Consider the following 24,108-nt stretch of genomic DNA (forward strand, 5'->3'; position numbering starts at 1 on the left):
ACGATAGAACGTTCTAAATGGTTTCTGTTATGTTTCTGTGTAAAAAAAATAAAAAGATATTTCACTGGAACAAATTAATAATCTGGACCAAAAAAAATAGAATACTCAAAATATTAGCAGCCAATGTGATTTTAAACTAATTCCAGTAATACAATGTACTGTATGCTGTTAATTCACAGGCACTGTGAGTGTTTGCTTCAACTCTACAGGGCAAGCTCATTTCTGTGTGTGCTTTGATAGGTCTGAAAGATTCGGACTTGGACGGTCAGTTCTCCCAGGCGATGGGCCGCTGCTGTAAGAATATTAAGGATACAGTGCAGAGGTTGGCTTCCAGCCACAAAGACATCCATGGCAGCGTTTCTAAAGTGGGGAAAGCCATTGACCGGGTAAGTGGCGTCCAGCAACTCATGCATACCAGCCTAGAGTGCACACAGTGTACTAAACTGTAACTTTTGAAGAGACGGGGGACCCATTTTTTTTTTTTTTTTAAACGAGTGGTGATAAAATATTGCATGTAGCAAGTGAAGGTGGCATTGGTATCGTGAGCGACATGTTAAACACTGATTGAGTTTGACCCTAACAGCTGACACATAGGTTCTTCAGTGATACTCTTGGTTCCTGTACCTCCTGCTCAGCCCCTGCTGCCGCTGTGTGTTTTTATCAGAATTTTGACGCAGAGGTGAGTGCGGTGGTGGCAGAAAACATATGGGAGTCCCGTGAGAAGCAGAAGTGCCTGAGTGAGTCCATCGTGGAGCACCTGTACCGACAGGGCATGCTGAGTGTGGCCGAGGACCTGTGCCAGGTACGCCGTCAAATCATAAGCCTTCAAAAGTTAAGACAGCGGAGTCCACCAGCTCCTTTTTCTGTTTCATTTTCTATTTTGCTATGTCTCTTCCTCAGAGCTCTCCTCTGATTTATTAATATTTGTACAACTCTGTGGCTCTCCTCCATTCCAGGAGTCTGGGGTAATCATTGATAGGAGTATGAAGCAGCCCTTTCTGGAACTGAACCGAATTTTAGAGGCTTTGAGAATGCAGGACCTCAGACCAGCCCTAGAGTGAGTTTCACAGCAATATTTCTGACAATTAAAAAAACTGAAACATAAAGTACCTTGGTGAAAGCCCTAAATGATTGCTGTGTGGTTTCCGTGTAGATGGGCGATTGCAAACAGGCAGCGTCTCTTGGACCTTAACAGCACCCTGGAGTTCAAGCTGCACCGGCTCTACTTCATCAGCCTGCTGAACGGGGGGATCAAGAACCAGGTGGAGGCTCTACAATACGCACGCCACTTCCAGCCCTTCGCTGCACACCACCAGAGAGGTCAGACCAGCCTGTCTGCATGCAAGCACACCTCTTCTTATTTTTAGCTTCTCTCTTCTCAGGTGTCTCGTTGTTTTCTGTGCAAGCCCCATAGCTTGTCTGTAAGAGACTGTGGGTTGCTGTATTAATAAAGCATTAGCACGCCATTGAATGCGTTGCAGTCCTATGCAATGCTTAGGAAAGCAGCCTTGTCCGTGTGATCGCACTGCAGTGCCATTACCGGAATGATCCTGGCTTATGAATGCAGTCTGTATCCTGCTTTGTCCAGTAGCATGCACGGTACAGGATGGCGTACACTTCACATTTGAGATGCTCTGGGATGATAACACATTCACTCGGGATCTAGTACAGTGTGCTTAACAACTTCCTTGTCAAAGAGTACCTAAAATTGCACCCAGAAATGATTTGCTTAGCAGTAAGCCTATTGAATGCTGGTAATGCATAGCTTATCTCCTCAGATATCCAGGTTCTGATGGGCAGCCTGGTGTACCTGCGTCACGGCATTGAGAAATCGCCCTACCGCAACCTGCTGGAGACCCAACAGTGGACAGAGATCTGCAACATCTTCACCAGAGACGCCTGCGCGCTTCTGGGGCTGTCTGTGGAGTCGCCTCTTAGCGTCAGGTAAATGTGAACTTAGCCTCTGAGAACTGTTTTGTGTTTGTGAACAATCCTCTGATGCTGTTTAAACTCTTTTTTTAAAACAATCTGTTTGCCTGTTGGTGGAGGTGATTGTTTTTCATTGTCTTTTTTTTTGTTTGTTTTAAATCCGATTACGCATTCCCACATACCCTGAGTGTGTAAATCTGTCATCCATGTATCTCCGTTAACATTTATGTTACTTTAGCAGTGGTATATTTTCCTTGACATTTTATTCAACAGAGAGTGCGGCAGGCACGTAACTAGCCAGTGCTGCTCCGGTGCGCTGGAGCCTCACTCCTGATGGTCTTTCCCTATTGAGCTGCTAATTTGGTTTGTTCTCAAAAGCTTTGCTTCAGGTTGCATGGCGCTGCCTGTCCTGATGAACATCAAGCAGGTGATTGAGCAGAGACAGTGCACAGGAGTTTGGACACACAAAGATGAGCTTCCGGTAAAAGCAAACCCCAGGTCTTAATTGTGTGATGTTTCTGAGTCCTAGACCCAGTTTAACAATGGGCACAATGCTGGACTAGGGGAGTTGGGTGTGAGATTTGGAATGGCATCTCAAGGCTTGTTCTTGTACAAGAAAGTATTATAAAAGTTTTTTAAAAAGTAATAATAATACAAATGAAATAATCCTATGTTAGATGTCCAGTAATTCAATGTATGTCTCCTTTGTTAGTTTTAGATTATAGTGGCAATAATAAAAAGTAAAAAAATATATCAAATTATAATGTGTCAAATTATGTGATCATTCACATTGAGTAGATGACAAGGAGCTAGTCGGTCATTATGGTTAATGTTGATCAGGTGTTCTGTGTGAATTTCAGAAGTTGTTCACAGAAAATTAACAAGTGGACACACAGTAGCTACAAAAAAGCAAGAAACATTTGGCTTCAGTAAGCCAACTTCTGTAATGGTCAACCAAAACAAGTTTTGCCAATTAGGTCAGCAACAATAGAACCATTTAAAACGGATTTAAACGTTTAGTAGGATGGCTGATATTTATTTGTAGGCAAATTGCATTGCTGTTTTAAAGCTTACTTTTAAAATGAAATGTCTTGACAGTAATTTGTTTGAATAGCAGCGTTTGTTGTGGTTTGTTTGCAGGTCGAGGTCGACCTTGGTAAGAAGTGCTGGTATCACTCTGTGTTCGCGTGCCCCATTCTCCGCCAGCAGACCTCCGAGACCAACCCCCCCATGAAACTGCTGTGCGGGCACGTCATCTCCCGCGACGCCCTCAACAAACTCATGAGCGCCGGAAAGTGAGGGCACTTTGAAACAGCAGCGTTTCAATGTTAAACTTGTTTTTAAAGTTCAACTCGCCCGACGCTTATTCCATTTGCAAAAGCCTAAACGGGCCCCTGATTGTTTCTCATGATAATAATCATCACCTATTTATTTGCTTTTTTTTTCCCCAGAAAATGTGTTTTAAAGGAAATTCTCAAATCTGTGGAATTCTGTATGCTTGCATGCAAACACATTATTTCTATGTATTATTATTATTATTATTAGCAGTAGTAGTAAAAGGGTTAGATGTAAGTGTCAAGTTCTTAAGCATTATTGATATATTTATTCTGTTTTGCATTGCCAGTATTTAGTGCATGCAGCTACAGTGATTGTTCTTTTCCTCTTCTCTCTGCAGGTTGAAATGCCCATACTGCCCAATGGAGCAGAACCCTTCGGACGCTAAGCGGATCATCTTTTGAAGATGCAGGGATGCGCAGTGAGATAGGATTCAGGTTGTAATTCACTGGAGATTCAGGGCCCACCTTTGCCGGCACAAGTGTTGCCTTTTGTATCGGCCAGAGGCCGTGCCTTGAGAGTGATCTGCACCTTCCTGTCTCCGAGATCGAATTAGTTTTAAAAGAGTTGTCTGCTAGGGTTGAACCAACAGGCAGAGTTTGATGATGTAATGCATCAATCAATGTATTCATCGGTGTAAAAAACATTGAAAGAAGTATAAGCGTTCAAGCTGTACTTTCTGTATTTCAGGGAAAGTAAAAATGAAATAGCAGTTGCTTTGTCAGGTACCCTTGTATGTAAAACCTAGCTATCCTAACATAAGCCACTCGCTTCTTACACTGGTCTGAATGTGCCACCTCCCCCATTGTTGTATTGAATTGGCATGAAGAGATTGAGAGGCACCCGTGCCTAATAATTATGGTCACTGCACATAGAAGGGTCTCCAGCACTGAACCACGTAGAAGGGGTGGCTCATTTTAGACAGGCTGCAAGTCATTAAGCTGTCAAATAGTGCAGTTCTGTTTTGGCACCAGATATGTGTATACTATTAACGGCACAGTTGTTTTTACAGATCATTCAAAAGTCTTGCACGCAAGAAGGTATCAAACACCTGAAAACCGCTGTGTGTTTCACGGTTTGATTTGTTCTTGGGATCACTTGTAGTGTTCATGTATTTTCCAGCAAGTTAGGTATTGCCTTATGAAATAAAACTAAAGTTTAGTGTTAAAGGTTTGATTCTATAGGACCAGAGAGGAGATTAAGCTATGCTCATTCTTATACAAGCAAGCATTAAAAAAAGTTTAAAAATAAACATTAAAATATGTTAGATGCCCAGTAATTTAATTTCAGTCTCCACTTTTTAAGTTATACATTATAGTAGTAATTTTTTTATAAACAATTGTCAAATTCACATTCAGTAGAGGACAAGGAGCCAGTCAATATTCATATGAATGTCGTTTTTCACTCGCAGTCCATTCTGTCGTCCTTTGACTGGCACAGTGAGAAGTCATGCCACATGGTTCTGCTGTATCATTACTTCCATTGTTATTTGTATGGGCATGCTGTGGTATTTACACATGTATTTCAGTACTGTGGTGTACAATCCTCCACGCAGTGAGGTGCAAAATGAATCGTTGATGCTCCCTGCACTTTACAATAGAAGGATCACTGTTCTTTATAAATTAGACTTCCGGGACTATATTCTCTGTATGTTTTGATCTTAGCAAAATATATTTTTTTTTCTGTAAATCGTCTGCATTTTAATATTATTAACCCATCTACATAAGTGCTTTATAAATGCATACAATGAAGGAACTATTCTTTCATGCTTGACAGGCAGCCAGTCTCTTCTTGCCTCACAAGCTGTTATGTCTGTAGCTGTTGTATGCTGGTGCAGTGGGGTCGCACAGCTCAGCATCATGTACGTTTGCATGTGTCTGTCACTATTGCATTCTTAATATCCAGCCTTATTGGCATAGTAAACGATCTCTGACTCCATCGTCTACAGTGCCACCCACAGGTTTTCAAGGACCAGTGTGCAGTTTTTGGACAGAGAGGACTCCAGTGGTAGAATGGTTAAGGGTTCTCATATTCAATGTGTGATTTCTGTGTATAATAATGGTAGTATGAAAGCTGCTGTTCTTCATTTGCCACCACTGTTTACATGTATGTTTCACACATGACCACAGTCACAATGTGCATTGTTTTCATGGGATATAGAAAGCTCCCCCTGCTTTTCCAAGTGTAAGCACATGTTCCAGCTTAATAGGAGGCAACTAGAAAAGCATAGATCTCACAACTGCATTGGAGTGGGTCTGTGTTTCTCTTGTTTGTGTCCAGTCTGGTTTTGCTGCTTGCTATATTTAAGTGTGTGTTTCTGCTATCTCTGTAGTCGCTGTAAAGCAAGACGCTTCATGCAGTCAACACTTGCCTTTGTGCTGTCACTTGGTGCCACCTGGGCTAAAAAAAACAGACACCTTTTAAAGTTTGGAGCTTTGCAAAGACATTTTATACCTGAGCATTAATATGTAGCAACTGTGCATTGTAAGACAAAAATATGCTTTTTTTTCTGGTTATGTTTATGTTAGTGCAATTTTTATTGTAAATAGTTATCCTTTAGTAGTCTGTTTCATATTATACATGCATCTTAAATACAAATAAAACACAAATCTTTCTACTCTATCCCGTCTGATGTTTGATTCTTTTGAAGCTTTTAAAATCTAAACAATTTTATTCTGCTCACCACAAAGTTTCTTGTAGTAGTTTTTTGAAACTTTTTTTTAATTTTATTTTGTGTATTTTCTCCCAATTTAGATTCTCTCGTAGTATTTTTAAGCTCTTCCGTATACGAATGGTGGGTATATTTAACATCTTATGTGATAACTTATGTGCTATGGGCCGTGCTGGTAAGCTAAGATTAGAATAACTAGCGAGGGAAAAGCTAAACCAAGTCATACAAATAAGGCCATTGCTAGCACCCTGACTTCAGTGTTCTTCAATGAGGGGGGGAGGGGGAATGAGATTGGCACAAACAAAACACATTTGATTTGCTTTTATTTGAACTGCTGATTCAGCCCTAGTAGGTCAGGTCACACACAAGAGCATATTCTCACCCTTATCATTTAACTTTTAACAGAGAGACTTCGTAATTTCTCATGACTGTATACCAGTCTATATACTAGATTTTTCGTTTTTAGGTCTGGAGTAGCTGCTTTGTATTACTGTTTTTATATATATATATATATAGATATATATAATTTTCTGGATGACCCTATGTAAAGCAATTACAGATATTTAATTACTTGATGTTTAAGTTATACTTATTTTCAGACTCTTTCGTGGTCCAACACCAGCAATACCCAGCAGATAGAGAAACTTGCACCGATGGTACATTCGAATCCTTATGTAGCATTCAGCTATTGTCTTTATCAGACGGAAAACGTGGTTGCTGTCCGGTGTAGAGTCAAACATGTGCTCCTGCAGTGTTGGAAAGACGGTCTTCTCTCCCACGTCACATAGTACAACGCTGCCTATTGCACTGACAATTATAGGGGCCTGTGGCAGATCGCTCCCCCGGGTTGTGTACAGAAATCGTTTGAAGTGTATTTCGGCAGCTTGGCACACTACGATAACGCCGTCTGATACCTCAATCCAGTCTGTCGGTGACGAGCATTTCTGTGATGAATTGTCTGGAGTGTCAGTGGTCAAGGCAGAGAGGCAGTCACTGCACTGTGTACGTTTCAGGACCATTTTCACCACGTGATCAGCCAGGAACGCGATGGCTCTCCTTGCGTAAGATGAAAAAGAAACTATGTCGGGTATTTCGGCAATGCCCTGATCGCTGTGTATTGGGGACGTTTCTTCCAGATTGTAGCGGCGTGAGCGTGACATGTCAAGCGTGTCTGCCGATCCTTCGTGAATAACGTAAGAGTCGCCAATCGCATAAAGTATCGCATCGTGCTCTCCGCAGTTCTCAGCGGGCCTCCTTGTGTCATGAAGTTGGAGCAGTCTCTTATATGCTGCCACAAATTCCCCAGCTGACGGACTGTAATTATTCCAGAACCTTTGAATCCGAACTGCACTGAAGAAGAGTTCAAGGTTATCCTGGCTGAACTTGTACATCAGAAGGTGCTTCAAAGGGGGGGTCTTCGGAGCAACCAGGGAATCGTACAGAGCCAACGCAGCCTTGGTGACTGCCAAGAAACCGATAAAGGGCATACTCAGTCTGGACTGGTGCATAGGAGTCCCAGCCTGGGATTTCAACTGGAAAATGTAATTCTGAGTTTTATAGAGGAAGGGTCTCCACAGAGCCTCATTGGCTGAGCGCATGGGTGCTTTGAAGTTTTTGGCCAGGGGGTTTCTGGAGTTGAGCAGGTCAAAGAGTGCGTCGAACCTGCGTATGAATTGGACTGTGGCCTCACACCCCTGGAACTGCGGTAGTTTTAAGTCCATGCAGCAGAACTCCAGGCTGTCTGCAATCCTTGCACTGATCATTTCAGAAGCCAGATTCCTGTGCAGCTTCTGATTCCACCCCGGGGGGTTGGGCGTTGCTGGCAGTTTGCATCCAGCTGGCAAGCCCTCCTTCTCTTGCAGCTTGTGGAGCTCCTCAATATACGTCCATTTGATGTGTTTTCCGTCTCCGTTCAGAAGCGTTCCCTCCATGGCCAGCGCGACCCCTAGAAGCCTCGACATGTGGCAGAGATCTGGAATTAAAAACACCTTTTTGGAAGCATCCGACGGATGAGGAAACCAAGTTGCAGGATCGGGCAGCTCAAGCTCAGCTCCCAGCTTTGCAGCCATGTCAAAATGACAGCTTGGCCCATCGCAAGACAGGGAGACTACGGTCACCCCAACGTCGTGCAGCTTTCGCAGGCAATCTGCCACCAGGTTTGCACGCTCCTCTCCAGACAGTCCACGAATAAGAAAGTAGCCACATGGCACTTTCCAACTGGAAGTCAGTGACACAACCATGAACACTAACGCCTTGGTGGCTGCCGGCATGGATTCATTGTCAATCCCTGTGCCAATGTCCACGAATCCTCGATATTTCATCCCGTCCCACTCAATCTCCTTGCACAGGGACATCTCATTAATTAGAAGTGCACATATTACCTCCTTCTGTCTTGACCTGCCTTCGTCCACCTCGAATCTTAGAGCAGAGAAGACCTCCTGGCTGAATCCAGGCTCGCCACCCGCTCCAGCATACCAGCTCTGGATCACGGCCAGAGGAGGGAATGGCAGATCGAAAGTATTCACCACGTAGCTGTACGCCTTGGCGTCCGAGTAAAATTGAAGCGTGAGGGCAAAAGCCTGCAGCTCTGGCGGGTAACTGTCTCTCGGATCCTTCTGCTGGGCTTTGTTCTCCAGGAGGCTACGCAGATCAGCGGGCGCCAGGTAGGAGAATGTGATTTCGAGCATGTCTGCCCCCTCGGCTGAAATCATGCGTTTCCGTTTCAAAGCATCGACCACCGTAGCCAGAGACAGAACTTTCTTCCTCTGCTTCTTTAGCTGCTGTGGGCTCTCTGGAACGCAGAAGTAGACCTGTGCGGAGGCCCCGCTAGGGGGGAGGTGCTGCAAGTCTGTCGGCTCCTCTTTCGGACTCTCCATCACTGTCAGTTACGATGGTGGTTCTTGTGCTCAGGGGCTGGGTGTTCACAGTATCTCCCACTTTTATAACCTAGAAAGCAAAAGCCAGGAAATGGACTTTAGCGGATCAAACAGTGGTTCATGGTACTGCCAGCGGCGTTGGGCTGCATTTTGAATGTTTTTCTATTACGACAGATCTCAGCTTTTTGTTTTTATTGTTTTATTTAAAGTGCTTCTTTCAGATTCTGCTCACTTAGTTGAGGTTGCAGTGTGTGACCACTTGAGTTTCCAGCCCTGTGCAGCACACAACAGCTACAAGACGACCCCCTCCCCTCCCCTCCCCTCCAACAGCAACCCTACAGTGAACCCCCCTCTAGCACTGAAACACACTAACACTGTACTAAATCAATCAATATGACGTGGGAGAATGTCTATGTTTATTTGCAAAGGCTAAGACGTAAGCCATAAATAATTCTTAACCATTTGATCACTTATCAGGTAACTACAGAACAAATGAGCACAGCCGGTTTGTAATTGTATGGCAGTAAGATTCATTGACAACGACGCGTTCATAGTATTCAATTGAAACCGCCTGGAGAACAATATAGCAAAGTACATCCCTCTATAGAAGCCGTGGGGGAAAAAAATACACTGTGCTTTTTTAAACCGACCTGTAAAAACAAGTGTGCAAACGAGCTCGGCTCTCCTGTTTTGAAATCTGTATATAAAACGGAAAATAAATAAACAAACACAATTAAGAAACATAAAAATGTAAAGCAGGAATGTGGCTTCGGAATATCAAAATGCCCCGTCTTTGTTTTAGGAGAGAGTCTTGCTCCAACACGTGGTCGAACGCAGCTTATTTTACACGCATTCATTAAACTATTTCAAACTCCCCTTGAAAGAAAGCATCAAAACAATCAGTGAGCTGAGAAAAGCAGCACATGACGCCGAATAAATGATTACAGGTAAATTCGTATTAACATTACCAGCAAAGGCACAGCACAACACCAGTCCTTTCCCCGTTCGAGTGTCGCGCTTGACTCTGACAAACCAATCAACTTTCGCCGGGATCAGGGGTCACAAATCGATAGATTTATACCCGCAGATCGCCACGGCAAAATCTTAGGTCGCAGTCGGGACACACGAACAGGGACAGCTGGTATACTGTTTTGCTTTGCAGGGCGTTTTTAAAGCAATCTATTTACGTTTCCAAGGAAACGCTGCAAATGCCAGGCATTTTCCACGTTCTGTTGCGCTGAACTGCACCCCTCCTCTTCCGCTCTACCCTGAGCCTTGCATGTTTTAGTTCCCCCTTCTGTTGTGGAGAGAGCTACTGCTGATCGCATCAACAATAACAGAGAGAAACCCGTCCTTCTGACTGAGCGTTTCGTCTATATTGAAGGCAGCATTGGTCGCCATCGTAAGTCGTGTATTTTTTTTTTTTGGGGGGGGGGGGGGGTTGAAAGTAGGGTGTTTAACCTCTGTTGGATCTCACTGAATGGTGTGTTTCTGGTGATAGGCAAGCTGTTTACTGAAGACTCGGGCTGGGAGAGAGAGAGAGAGAGAGAGAGAGAGAGAGAGAGAGAGAGAGAGAGAGAAAGAGAAAAACAGATATTTTACAGCAGCTCAATCTCTGTATTAAAAATGAAATGCCATTAATACTGCAAACAATGCACACGCCAAGCAACAGTTTTTAAGACCAGTACGTGTATTTATGTATTCTGTTTTGTTTCGTGCTGTGTGGTTCACTTTCACAATGATGTAATTGCCTAAGCATATATAACTTTGGATGTCGTTAACAATTCAATAGGTGTGTTGTTCTATAGAATCGACCATCAGTTTGTGATTATTATATACGCATTAATTGTATTTGTTGGTATTGTAAAGTTTCTGTTCGAGCTGGGGAAGGTTGGCGGATCAGAACTTAAAATGACAGTTCATTAGTTCAGAAGAACAACACATATATGTATTTAATAGACAGCTGAGGAATTCGATGTTGTGTTTTTTTATTTAGTATAATACATGCACGACCGTGTTTCCCCCTTTATAACGGCCTTTATGCTGCAGAACTAGGTATAAGGCTGCTTGGTCCTAACTTCTGTTTGCTCCATAATACCATTCCACTCTAGCACTTTCATTGTCATTATAATGTGGAACACAATTAGCACAGTCTGGTAACTGTGGCTTCTCACTGGATCATTGTAAAGGGGGCGCACTGTACTGTTTAAGACCTGATAAAGACCAATACAAATGCAAAGCCTTTGCTTTCTCTCCTGGGAAAGAGCTCTGGATTGAGAAGGACCCCCTCCCTTAAGGAAGTCACCGCAAGCCCCCCTCCTCCCCTCCCGGCCCCCAGAATGAGTGGCCAGCGCGTGGATGCCAAGGTGGTGATGCTGGGGAAAGAGTACGTGGGCAAGACCAGCCTGGTGGAAAGATACGTCCATAAACGCTTCCTCGTGGGGCCCTACCAGAACGTGAGTCCCCGCTATGCTGTTCTATCTCGTTTGCGATTGTTCTAATGTTATGTAAAATTGTTTTTGAATAAGTTTGAGAACCTCTGCTGATTCAGCTGCTGGACCCTGCTTGCTTTCTCTTGCAGACTATCGGGGCAGCATTCGTTGCCAAACCAATTCAAGTAGGGGAGAGAGTGGTGACCCTGGGGATCTGGGTAAGTGTCACCCTGGGAACCCTGTGCTTCAATTGTTTGAACAATTTTGGCTGTTGTATCAGAGACCAGGCTCCCTCTGCAATGGAAACTCAGGTGTGAAAGTGTCCAGTGGTGTGCTGAGCACTGCACTGTCAGCAGTAACATTTGGCCACAGATCAAGTTAAGAATCACATTCGAATCAAAGGGAAACAATAGATACTTAAAGGGTGGGGCCTTGTTTTATTTTATTTATGTAAATAGTTTTGTATTTTTAAAAATATTTGCGTATTTATGTTTTGATGTTATTTTACCTAATCGTTACTACTTTTACATTCACTACTCTGGCAGTAAACCAGTATGGGATTGTTATGTAAGAAGCCCTTGGAAATATCTTGTATAAAAGATGTATATACAAGTATTATATATAATTACAGTAGACAGTAGGTATATTCTTTGTGAGTGTGCAGTCTCTAGTATACAGAAATGAATAGATGGCGTGTGCGCTTGTGTTTTTCTGTGGTGTAAACATGTTATATTCCCAAGCAGCCCGGGTGTTGCACTGCACATGCCTGTTTTCTAGCTGAACAGAGTTTACGTTCAGGCCATGAGTATAACGTCAGTGTTTCTCAAGTCTCAGAAGAGAGTCACCGGAGCCAGACGCATAGCTGTGCTGGATGTGTGTCCCCCGTGCTAAAGCATTCCCCTCTACACAGCATGTAGGCTTCAGAACACCAGGAGCTGCTGCGTTAACCTTGCATCTCTCTGTGCTCTCCCAGGACACGGCCGGATCAGAGCGCTACGAGGCCATGAGCCGGATCTACTACCGAGGAGCCAAAGCAGCCATCGTGTGCTACGGTACAGGCTTTCATCTGGTCCCATCCGGCACAGTTCAGACCCGGGTGTTGTGTCTAGGGTCCCGTTCAGGGAAGAGGCACGGGCCCCGATATGGGAGACTCTCTCCAGCTTGCTGTTAGTGCTGTGACAGCGGGGCAGTTGGGATTCGGTTTCCAGAGCTGAGACTGCTATTGCCTAGCAGTTTGATCCATTCCTGGTTTTACTATGAATTCAATAAGACACACCTGAGCTTATTACCTATACACTGTGGCTAATCAAGCGTGTAGTAAAACCTGGATTGGGTTAAACTGCTATGTAATAGGAGTCTTATTTCCATCCCTGAGTTTTCCCCCTGTGCTGAAGTTGGCTCAGTATTTAGCAAGTGGAGCAGGCGATACTCGTGATTATAGTGGACAGGAGCAGATAACAGTTGGTTCTGAGTGAGTTTCCTTATTGCCTTTCTCCGAGAGGACGTCCCTGATAATAGCTGGAATAGCCTGGCTGTACAGTACAGGGTTGGGTGTCCAGTAAGGCTAGTAACCAGGTAGTTAACTCAACCACTACCTGTTGTTTTGCAAAACCTTTAATTCCCATGTCTCTCCACCAGGTGGCAGTTGTGATAGTTTCTTGTAAAACGATTTGGTTGGAGCTCTCAAGAGGTGTGAGTTGAGGAAAGCAATTCCCTGAAAGCCCACCTAAACCCACAGCATCAATAACACGTTTTTTTTTTTTTTTTTTCTTTTCTTTGCTGCTTTAGATCTGACAGACAGTAGCAGTTTTCAGAGGGTCCAGTTCTGGGTGAAGGAATTGCAGAGCTGTGAAGAGGTGAGTGCATTAACCGGCACTCTGTCCAGTGAGTTCATTGCCGTTGGTGATCAGTGTTTATCTACTCTGCCATGTCTGTGATTCTGTAAACATACAAGTCTATTTGACATAGTTATGAAGTGGTTCTTGTACTTCAGATTGTGTAGCTGTAGCATGGTTTGGTGCTGTGTTAGATGTGTTTTAACAGCCCTGTTCTTCCCTGTGTTGTAGCTGTAGCATGGTTTGGTGCTGTGTTAGATGTGTTTTAACAGCCCTGTTCTTCCCTGTGTTGTAGCTGTAGCATGGTTTGGTGCTGTGTTAGATGTGTTTTAACAGCCCTGTTCTTCCCTGTGTTGTAGCTGTAGCATGGTTTGGTGCTGTGTTAGATGTGTTTTAACAGCCCTGTTCTTCCCTGTGTTGTAGCTGTAGCATGGTTTGGTGCTGTGTTAGATGTGTTTTAACAGCCCTGTTCTTCCCTGTGTTGTAGCTGTAGCATGGTTTGGTGCTGTGCTAGATGTGTTTTAACAGCCCTGTTCTTCCCCGTGTTGTAGCTGTAGCATGGTTTGGTGCTGTGTTAGATGTGTTTTAACAGCCCTGTTCTTCCCTGTGTTGTAGCTGTAGCATGGTTTGGTGCTGTGTTAGATGTGTTTTAACAGCCCTGTTCTTCCCTGTGTTGTAGCTGTAGCATGGTTTGGTGCTGTGTTAGATGTGTTTTAACAGCCCTGTTCTTCCCTGTGTTGTAGCTGTAGCATGGTTTGGTGCTGTGTTAGATGTGTTTTAACAGCCCTGTTCTTCCCTGTGTTGTAGCTGTAGCATGGTTTGGTGCTGTGTTAGATGTGTTTTAACAGCCCTGTTCTTCCCTGTGTTGTAGCTGTAGCATGGTTTGGTGCTGTGTTAGATGTGTTTTAACAGCCCTGTTCTTCCCTGTGTTGTAGCTGTAGCATGGTTTGGTGCTGTGTTAGATGTGTTTTAACAGCCCTGTTCTTCCCTGTGTTGTAGCTGTAGCATGGTTTGGTGCTGTGTTAGATGTGTTTTAACAGCCCTGTTCTTCCCTGTGTTGTAGCTGTAGCATGGTTTGGTGCTGTGTTAGATGTGTTTTAACAGCCCTGTTCTTCCCTGTGTTGTAGCTGTAGCATGGTTTGGTGCTGTGTTAGATGTGTTTTAACAGCCCTGTTCTTCCCTGTGTTGTAGCTGTAGCATGGTTTGGTGCTGTGTTAGATGTGTTTTAACAGCCCTGTTCTTCCCTGTGTTGTAGCTGTAGCATGGTTTGGTGCTGTGTTAGATGTGTTTTAACAGCCCTGTTCTTCCCTGTGTTGTAGCTGTAGCATGGTTTGGTGCTGTGTTAGATGTGTTTTAACAGCCCTGTTCTTCCCTGTGTTGTAGCTGTAGCATGGTTTGGTGCTGTGTTAGATGTGTTTTAACAGCCCTGTTCTTCCCTGTGTTGTAGCTGTAGCATGGTTTGGTGCTGTGTTAGATGTGTTTTAACAGCCCTGTTCTTCCCTGTGTTGTAGCTGTAGCATGGTTTGGTGCTGTGTTAGATGTGTTTTAACAGCCCTGTTCTTCCCTGTGTTGTAGCTGTAGCATGGTTTGGTGCTGTGTTAGATGTGTTTTAACAGCCCTGTTCTTCCCTGTGTTGTAGCTGTAGCATGGTTTGGTGCTGTGTTAGATGTGTTTTAACAGCCCTGTTCTTCCCTGTGTTGTAGCTGTAGCATGGTTTGGTGCTGTGTTAGATGTGTTTTAACAGCCCTGTTCTTCCCTGTGTTGTAGCTGTAGCATGGTTTGGTGCTGTGTTAGATGTGTTTTAACAGCCCTGTTCTTCCCTGTGTTGTAGCTGTAGCATGGTTTGGTGCTGTGTTAGATGTGTTTTAACAGCCCTGTTCTTCCCTGTGTTGTAGCTGTAGCATGGTTTGGTGCTGTGTTAGATGTGTTTTAACAGCCCTGTTCTTCCCTGTGTTGTAGCTGTAGCATGGTTTGGTGCTGTGTTAGATGTGTTTTAACAGCCCTGTTCTTCCCCGTGTTGTAGCTGTAGCATGGTTTGGTGCTGTGTTAGATGTGTTTTAACAGCCCTGTTCTTCCCTGTGTTGTAGCTGTAGCATGGTTTGGTGCTGTGTTAGATGTGTTTTAACAGCCCTGTTCTTCCCTGTGTTGTAGCTGTAGCATGGTTTGGTGCTGTGTTAGATGTGTTTTAACAGCCCTGTTCTTCCCTGTGTTGTAGCTGTAGCATGGTTTGGTGCTGTGTTAGATGTGTTTTAACAGCCCTGTTCTTCCCTGTGTTGTAGCTGTAGCATGGTTTGGTGCTGTGTTAGATGTGTTTTAACAGCCCTGTTCTTCCCTGTGTTGTAGCTGTAGCATGGTTTGGTGCTGTGTTAGATGTGTTTTAACAGCCCTGTTCTTCCCTGTGTTGTAGCTGTAGCATGGTTTGGTGCTGTGTTAGATGTGTTTTAACAGCCCTGTTCTTCCCTGTGTTGTAGCTGTAGCATGGTTTGGTGCTGTGTTAGATGTGTTTTAACAGCCCTGTTCTTCCCTGTGTTGTAGCTGTAGCATGGTTTGGTGCTGTGTTAGATGTGTTTTAACAGCCCTGTTCTTCCCTGTGTTGTAGCTGTAGCATGGTTTGGTGCTGTGTTAGATGTGTTTTAACAGCCCTGTTCTTCCCTGTGTTGTAGCTGTAGCATGGTTTGGTGCTGTGTTAGATGTGTTTTAACAGCCCTGTTCTTCCCTGTGTTGTAGCTGTAGCATGGTTTGGTGCTGTGTTAGATGTGTTTTAACAGCCCTGTTCTTCCCTGTGTTGTAGCTGTAGCATGGTTTGGTGCTGTGTTAGATGTGTTTTAACAGCCCTGTTCTTCCCTGTGTTGTAGCTGTAGCATGGTTTGGTGCTGTGTTAGATGTGTTTTAACAGCCCTGTTCTTCCCTGTGTTGTAGCTGTAGCATGGTTTGGTGCTGTGTTAGATGTGTTTTAACAGCCCTGTTCTTCCCTGTGTTGTAGCTGTAGCATGGTTTGGTGCTGTGTTAGATGTGTTTTAACAGCCCTGTTCTTCCCTGTGTTGTAGCTGTAGCATGGTTTGGTGCTGTGTTAGATGTGTTTTAACAGCCCTGTTCTTCCCTGTGTTGTAGCTGTAGCATGGTTTGGTGCTGTGTTAGATGTGTTTTAACAGCCCTGTTCTTCCCTGTGTTGTAGCTGTAGCATGGTTTGGTGCTGTGTTAGATGTGTTTTAACAGCCCTGTTCTTCCCTGTGTTGTAGCTGTAGCATGGTTTGGTGCTGTGTTAGATGTGTTTTAACAGCCCTGTTCTTCCCTGTGTTGTAGCTGTAGCATGGTTTGGTGCTGTGTTAGATGTGTTTTAACAGCCCTGTTCTTCCCTGTGTTGTAGCTGTAGCATGGTTTGGTGCTGTGTTAGATGTGTTTTAACAGCCCTGTTCTTCCCTGTGTTGTAGCTGTAGCATGGTTTGGTGCTGTGTTAGATGTGTTTTAACAGCCCTGTTCTTCCCTGTGTTGTAGCTGTAGCATGGTTTGGTGCTGTGTTAGATGTGTTTTAACAGCCCTGTTCTTCCCTGTGTTGTAGCTGTAGCATGGTTTGGTGCTGTGTTAGATGTGTTTTAACAGCCCTGTTCTTCCCTGTGTTGTAGCTGTAGCATGGTTTGGTGCTGTGTTAGATGTGTTTTAACAGCCCTGTTCTTCCCTGTGTTGTAGCTGTAGCATGGTTTGGTGCTGTGTTAGATGTGTTTTAACAGCCCTGTTCTTCCCTGTGTTGTAGCTGTAGCATGGTTTGGTGCTGTGTTAGATGTGTTTTAACAGCCCTGTTCTTCCCTGTGTTGTAGCTGTAGCATGGTTTGGTGCTGTGTTAGATGTGTTTTAACAGCCCTGTTCTTCCCCGTGTTGTAGCTGTAGCATGGTTTGGTGCTGTGTTAGATGTGTTTTAACAGCCCTGTTCTTCCCTGTGTTGTAGCTGTAGCATGGTTTGGTGCTGTGTTAGATGTGTTTTAACAGCCCTGTTCTTCCCTGTGTTGTAGCTGTAGCATGGTTTGGTGCTGTGTTAGATGTGTTTTAACAGCCCTGTTCTTCCCTGTGTTGTAGCTGTAGCATGGTTTGGTGCTGTGTTAGATGTGTTTTAACAGCCCTGTTCTTCCCTGTGTTGTAGCTGTAGCATGGTTTGGTGCTGTGTTAGATGTGTTTTAACAGCCCTGTTCTTCCCTGTGTTGTAGCTGTAGCATGGTTTGGTGCTGTGTTAGATGTGTTTTAACAGCCCTGTTCTTCCCTGTGTTGTAGCTGTAGCATGGTTTGGTGCTGTGTTAGATGTGTTTTAACAGCCCTGTTCTTCCCTGTGTTGTAGCTGTAGCATGGTTTGGTGCTGTGTTAGATGTGTTTTAACAGCCCTGTTCTTCCCTGTGTTGTAGCTGTAGCATGGTTTGGTGCTGTGTTAGATGTGTTTTAACAGCCCTGTTCTTCCCTGTGTTGTAGCTGTAGCATGGTTTGGTGCTGTGTTAGATGTGTTTTAACAGCCCTGTTCTTCCCTGTGTTGTAGCTGTAGCATGGTTTGGTGCTGTGTTAGATGTGTTTTAACAGCCCTGTTCTTCCCTGTGTTGTAGCTGTAGCATGGTTTGGTGCTGTGTTAGATGTGTTTTAACAGCCCTGTTCTTCCCCGTGTTGTAGCTGTAGCATGGTTTGGTGCTGTGTTAGATGTGTTTTAACAGCCCTGTTCTTCCCTGTGTTGTAGCTGTAGCATGGTTTGGTGCTGTGTTAGATGTGTTTTAACAGCCCTGTTCTTCCCTGTGTTGTAGCTGTAGCATGGTTTGGTGCTGTGTTAGATGTGTTTTAACAGCCCTGTTCTTCCCTGTGTTGTAGCTGTAGCATGGTTTGGTGCTGTGTTAGATGTGTTTTAACAGCCCTGTTCTTCCCTGTGTTGTAGCTGTAGCATGGTTTGGTGCTGTGTTAGATGTGTTTTAACAGCCCTGTTCTTCCCTGTGTTGTAGCTGTAGCATGGTTTGGTGCTGTGTTAGATGTGTTTTAACAGCCCTGTTCTTCCCTGTGTTGTAGCTGTAGCATGGTTTGGTGCTGTGTTAGATGTGTTTTAACAGCCCTGTTCTTCCCTGTGTTGTAGCTGTAGCATGGTTTGGTGCTGTGTTAGATGTGTTTTAACAGCCCTGTTCTTCCCTGTGTTGTAGCTGTAGCATGGTTTGGTGCTGTGTTAGATGTGTTTTAACAGCCCTGTTCTTCCCTGTGTTGTAGCTGTAGCATGGTTTGGTGCTGTGTTAGATGTGTTTTAACAGCCCTGTTCTTCCCCGTGTTGTAGCTGTAGCATGGTTTGGTGCTGTGTTAGATGTGTTTTAACAGCCCTGTTCTTCCCCGTGTTGTAGCTGTAGCATGGTTTGGTGCTGTGTTAGATGTGTTTTAACAGCCCTGTTCTTCCCTGTGTTGTAGCTGTAGCATGGTTTGGTGCTGTGTTAGATGTGTTTTAACAGCCCTGTTCTTCCCTGTGTTGTAGCTGTAGCATGGTTTGGTGCTGTGTTAGATGTGTTTTAACAGCCCTGTTCTTCCCTGTGTTGTAGCTGTAGCATGGTTTGGTGCTGTGTTAGATGTGTTTTAACAGCCCTGTTCTTCCCTGTGTTGTAGCTGTAGCATGGTTTGGTGCTGTGTTAGATGTGTTTTAACAGCCCTGTTCTTCCCTGTGTTGTAGCTGTAGCATGGTTTGGTGCTGTGTTAGATGTGTTTTAACAGCCCTGTTCTTCCCTGTGTTGTAGCTGTAGCATGGTTTGGTGCTGTGTTAGATGTGTTTTAACAGCCCTGTTCTTCCCTGTGTTGTAGCTGTAGCATGGTTTGGTGCTGTGTTAGATGTGTTTTAACAGCCCTGTTCTTCCCTGTGTTGTAGCTGTAGCATGGTTTGGTGCTGTGTTAGATGTGTTTTAACAGCCCTGTTCTTCCCTGTGTTGTAGCTGTAGCATGGTTTGGTGCTGTGTTAGATGTGTTTTAACAGCCCTGTTCTTCCCTGTGTTGTAGCTGTAGCATGGTTTGGTGCTGTGTTAGATGTGTTTTAACAGCCCTGTTCTTCCCCGTGTTGTAGCTGTAGCATGGTTTGGTGCTGTGTTAGATGTGTTTTAACAGCCCTGTTCTTCCCCGTGTTGTAGCTGTAGCATGGTTTGGTGCTGTGTTAGATGTGTTTTAACAGCCCTGTTCTTCCCCGTGTTGTAGCTGTAGCATGGTTTGGTGCTGTGTTAGATGTGTTTTAACAGCCCTGTTCTTCCCTGTGTTGTAGCTGTAGCATGGTTTGGTGCTGTGTTAGATGTGTTTTAACAGCCCTGTTCTTCCCTGTGTTGTAGCTGTAGCATGGTTTGGTGCTGTGTTAGATGTGTTTTAACAGCCCTGTTCTTCCCTGTGTTGTAGCTGTAGCATGGTTTGGTGCTGTGTTAGATGTGTTTTAACAGCCCTGTTCTTCCCTGTGTTGTAGCTGTAGCATGGTTTGGTGCTGTGTTAGATGTGTTTTAACAGCCCTGTTCTTCCCTGTGTTGTAGCTGTAGCATGGTTTGGTGCTGTGTTAGATGTGTTTTAACAGCCCTGTTCTTCCCTGTGTTGTAGCTGTAGCATGGTTTGGTGCTGTGTTAGATGTGTTTTAACAGCCCTGTTCTTCCCTGTGTTGTAGCTGTAGCATGGTTTGGTGCTGTGTTAGATGTGTTTTAACAGCCCTGTTCTTCCCTGTGTTGTAGCTGTAGCATGGTTTGGTGCTGTGTTAGATGTGTTTTAACAGCCCTGTTCTTCCCTGTGTTGTAGCTGTAGCATGGTTTGGTGCTGTGTTAGATGTGTTTTAACAGCCCTGTTCTTCCCCGTGTTGTAGCTGTAGCATGGTTTGGTGCTGTGCTAGATGTGTTTTAACAGCCCTGTTCTTCCCCGTGTTGTAGCTGTAGCATGGTTTGGTGCTGTGTTAATGTATTTTAATAGCCCTGTTCTTCCCTGTGTTGTAGCTTTAGCATGGTTTGGTGCCGTGCTGCTGAAACTATAAAAAACAAAGTATCCACATTACCAAATCCACATGTCCGTGGCCCCACACCACCTACCAGTGTGCCCCGAGAATTGAAAAGTACATGCAGTGTGTGGACAATGGACTCCTGAGGTTCCACACTGTTCCCCAGCTCCAGATACAAATCAAAGTCAAAACAGAGTCCTGTGCGTCTTCTCATTAGTATTGAAATGGTTGATTTTTCAGCACTGCAGAATCTACTTGTGCGGCACCAAGAGCGACCTCGTTGGGAACGACCGCAGCTCGAGGAAGGTGGATTACCACGATGTCCAGGACTACGCTGACGGTACTGACCAGCCAACAGCAACCAATCATTGAGGCAGTTCTGAGAAAACACAGTGAAGGGTTACAGTTCAGGTTCCACTAGTTCAGGTGACACGCCTGTAAACTATGGCTAATCAAGCTGGTAGTAAAACTGCTGTGCCCTTCACTGATCCTGTATTTAATCCGCAGAACACCCTTAATTGAGGAGTAAACCTTGTTTGGATCCATTGTCTAGATGTGTCTTTGGGGGTGGTATTCTATACAAACATGCATGCATGCTCTTCTCTTTGTGATTGTATTGAAAGCTAGCTGTGACCATGCTGTTCCTGTCTGTGTGATTGTATTGAAAGCTAGCTGTGACCATGCTGTTCCTGTCTGTGTGATTGTATTGAAAGCTAGCTGTGACCATGCTGTTCCTCTTTGTCTCCTCTCTCTCGCAGAGATAAAAGCTCAGCTGTTTGAAACGTCGAGTAAAGAGGGTCGGAATATAGGTGAGTGAGCCCTTTGTATTCCTATGAGGTTTATTCTGCAGGAGTGCCAGTGTGCCCCCTGTGGGGATTGTGCTGCCTGTGCATTTCTCTCTAGCGGCTCTTCTAAACACTGAAGCGCATTGCTGCAGTTTTACATTACCTGTTAAGGGCATGTTGCTCTTGAGAGTCAGGTTGCAGTGCTGGGAAGGACTCTTACCCTTTCTAACCCTGTGCCTTTTCCTTTTCAGATGAGCTGTTCCAGAAAGTAGCCGAGGATTATCACAACAGCACCTCCTTCCAGCTGATGACTGGTAAGGAGGACCAGGTCTCTGCCCTGTGCACAGTGATACATGGGCTGTGTATTTGTACATGTGCCTTCTGCAAGAGAACACCACCGAGCATGCCCCACACACTCGCTTCTAGTAAAGGAATAGTGTTGGAATATAGAACGTGGTGCTGGGGTACGGGCTGCATGGAAGCGTATTGAAACTCTCCTTCTCCTGTTTGCAGAGGAGGAGGGGTTCGACCTGGGACAGAAGAGGAACGCCTATTTCTATTCCTGCTGCCACTGATCCAGGACCAAGGCATGCCAGGGGAGGGGGAGGGGTCCGCGTCCAATCCGAAAACATTTGTTGCTTTTAAAAAAGAAAAAAAACCTCAATTAAGTCATTTTTCAATGAGGCAGAATCCACAGCAAGCCCTGGGTGTGGTTCCCTCGTGTCTCAGATTGACAGCCAATAAGAAGCGGGATTTGGTTTGCAACCAGCGAAGGACTGAAATGCTGGCTTGTGATTGGCTTCCTGTTGCAGTGAGGCTGTTGTGTTTGGTTTTATCTGGAGCAGCTACCATGTAATAGTCACCTCTTTGCAGATAAGCTAGCCTAGTTATTTAAATACATTGTGACCATTTCGTTCAAGCTGTTGTTTTAATTATTTCTTTATTGCAGCGCCCTGGCTGGACCTCTAGCTGAACTGCTGCAGACTGGTCATACACTTCCAAACTCGAATCTTGCCTTGGAATAGGGTTATTTCTTTCGCTCATTGAAAGTTTTGACCTAAAGTAGGAATTTAAGATACGTGCTTACTGCATGTTGACAGTGTTGAGGAAGCGAATCATGGGGTTACAGCATGCACTGCCTGAACATTATTTTTAATTTTTTTAGCAACATTTGTCTGATTTTCTTTATTCTAGTTTATCAGTTTATGTGTCTTTGGGGGTGGTATTCTATACAAACATGCATGCATGCTCTTCTCTTTGTGATTGTATTGAAAACTGCCTGAACATTTTTAACTTTTTTAGCAACATTTATGTCTGATTCTCTTTATTCTAGTTTATCAAGCTACTGTACAATACAAAAAAAACCCCAAAATACATCACTACATATTGGAGCATGATGCGGTGAGATGGGAGTTCTCAATAGTAGTGTACCTTACTACAGTGAACAAAAAAAAGCTATTCGGTGAGGTATGTTGTGTTTCCAGTTTTATAAATAAATCTGACATTTACAGCGTGCTGAAATGCAGCATGCGAAGCATGTACGTTATATTCAGTTTATCTATTTATGGAGGGCGATTTCAAACAAAAGCACAGTGCAGCTGAGAAACGTGAAGCTGACAAAAGCTACTCCTGCAGCACAAAACTGGAGGTGTCCGCCCTGCAGAGATAGTATTTATTGGAAAACTCACTGAAAACTTGCCTGTGTCCATCTAGTGCTAAATATCAAAGCTCTCGGACAGCCTTAAGAAGCGACTTCTCTCTCTGACTGGCAGTGTTCTTGACAGTGTTCTCCGCGATGGTCCGGAGTAGCAGGACAAGAAGCTTTCCTTGTAATGAATGGGGACCATGTTGATTGAACAGACGTTAGCTGGAGAAAGCGCCTGTGATCCATGCACATAATCTGCTGAGTGGTTGATTTCGGTCTGTACTTTACTAGTGTTTGCACAGCAGCAGTGTTTTGCCTCTACATCTGCCTCTCTGTGCTTTGACAGTGGCAGCGATTGCTGTTTTAAATCACACTACAAATAAAACCAGTAAATATAGTATTTTTAAGACATGGTTAAAAACTGAAATAAAGAGGATGCTTTGGTTTCAACTGTAGCTGGATAGAGATGCAGCTGCCTTAACGTTTTTTAGTTTTTTCTTTTAAATTGGTTTAATTTTATGTCTTATTAAACGGCTGTGGATTCAAGCATCTGGTCTCATGCTTTTAACTTGTTTTGTTTTAATACAGTAAATTAATATTTATTTGATCTAGTATTTTCACGTAGCCAAAGTTTGTTTTTATGTAAAAGTTTATGAAAAACATTACTGTTGTATTTTGTTCTTTTAACATTACATTTTTAAATCGGTTTTTCGTTGTGATGTGTGAAAGTTAGTCTGACGCAGGTTCTGTAAACACATCTGGTTTATATGGTCTGATCCTTAGCTCTGCTGTCTCTGGCAACAGCACGGCATCACTTGAGCGGCAGAACAGCCAGACTTCACGACCGAAACATTTAATATCATCAAAAGGGGGAAGGTTGTAACTGAAGTGTGGAGTGTTATCTATAAACAATAAAAAATATATACATTAAAAATATGTATTTTTTCTTCTTTTTAAATCAAATACACACGAAGTCCCTGCCCTCCCCTCCTCCCCCACACTTAATAAAAAGTACCTTGACTGGATTTGGAAAGTTGCTTGCAGGAAATCTCTACCTTTTGAATTGCACTTTTCATAACCAGGGGTTAGCAGCAGCTACTGTTTTTTAAAATCCATTTTCAGACACCGGTGTAGATGAGACTGTTTCCCTCACTGTTGTTATTAGAAGCAGTGAAGACAAATCCACACTGGGGTCATTTACTTGCAGCTTTACCATTTTAAGAGGGTACTTCAGCACCATTGTGCATCCCACCCGTCTTAGCGGAGGTCAAGTGAACGAGAGACAAACACAGGGCAGGCTGGGTGAAGTTATGAGTAAAGTAAAACTTTACTTACAGTATTCTTTATTATATACAAATGACTACAGTACAGTTCCAGATTCCCTTCACAAGGCAGCGTATTCTCTCTAACTGCAATTTCTTTACTAAACATACAGGCGGTTAGCCACAAGGAAGAGGGGGTGATGCTAAGATACTGAGGGTAAGAGGCACTGATCTCTGAACTCCAGCAGGCTAATATAGTTGTATATACACATATGCACGGTATATATAAAACAAAATATCAACAATAATAATTTTCACTGCAGTGTCAGTTTTACATCTACTTTTTTCCAGACTTCAATTGGTATAAAACACTAGACAAGCTACAG

General features: G+C 43.9%; 2 protein-coding genes across 2 annotated transcripts in view; both read left to right on the forward strand.

Moving 5' to 3' along the window:
* Positions 1 to 5,874, forward strand: part of LOC121296996 (E3 ubiquitin-protein transferase RMND5B-like) — an 8,573-nt gene extending 2,699 nt beyond the window's left edge. Inside the window, exons 3-10 of the mRNA XM_041222989.1 lie at positions 241 to 386; positions 665 to 802; positions 957 to 1,057; positions 1,154 to 1,320; positions 1,779 to 1,944; positions 2,308 to 2,410; positions 3,070 to 3,224; positions 3,605 to 5,874. Coding sequence (XP_041078923.1) covers positions 241 to 386; positions 665 to 802; positions 957 to 1,057; positions 1,154 to 1,320; positions 1,779 to 1,944; positions 2,308 to 2,410; positions 3,070 to 3,224; positions 3,605 to 3,668 — 1,040 coding nt within the window. The 3' untranslated portion in view covers positions 3,669 to 5,874. The remainder of the gene's footprint in view (positions 1 to 240; positions 387 to 664; positions 803 to 956; positions 1,058 to 1,153; positions 1,321 to 1,778; positions 1,945 to 2,307; positions 2,411 to 3,069; positions 3,225 to 3,604) is intronic.
* Positions 5,875 to 9,888: 4,014 nt separating this feature from the next.
* Positions 9,889 to 23,006, forward strand: LOC121296997 (ras-related protein Rab-24-like). Its single transcript, XM_041222990.1, has 9 exons — positions 9,889 to 10,213; positions 11,076 to 11,267; positions 11,393 to 11,461; positions 12,217 to 12,295; positions 13,032 to 13,099; positions 20,271 to 20,370; positions 20,789 to 20,839; positions 21,067 to 21,129; positions 21,329 to 23,006. The coding sequence occupies exons 2-9, from the start codon at positions 11,151 to 11,153 to the stop codon at positions 21,388 to 21,390; spliced, it is 609 nt and encodes a 202-aa protein (XP_041078924.1). The 5' UTR covers positions 9,889 to 10,213; positions 11,076 to 11,150; the 3' UTR covers positions 21,391 to 23,006.
* The last annotated feature ends 1,102 nt before the right edge of the window (positions 23,007 to 24,108 follow it).

This window comes from Polyodon spathula, chromosome 22 (assembly GCF_017654505.1).
Source record: "Polyodon spathula isolate WHYD16114869_AA chromosome 22, ASM1765450v1, whole genome shotgun sequence".
Classification (NCBI taxonomy): Eukaryota; Metazoa; Chordata; class Actinopteri; order Acipenseriformes; family Polyodontidae; genus Polyodon; species Polyodon spathula.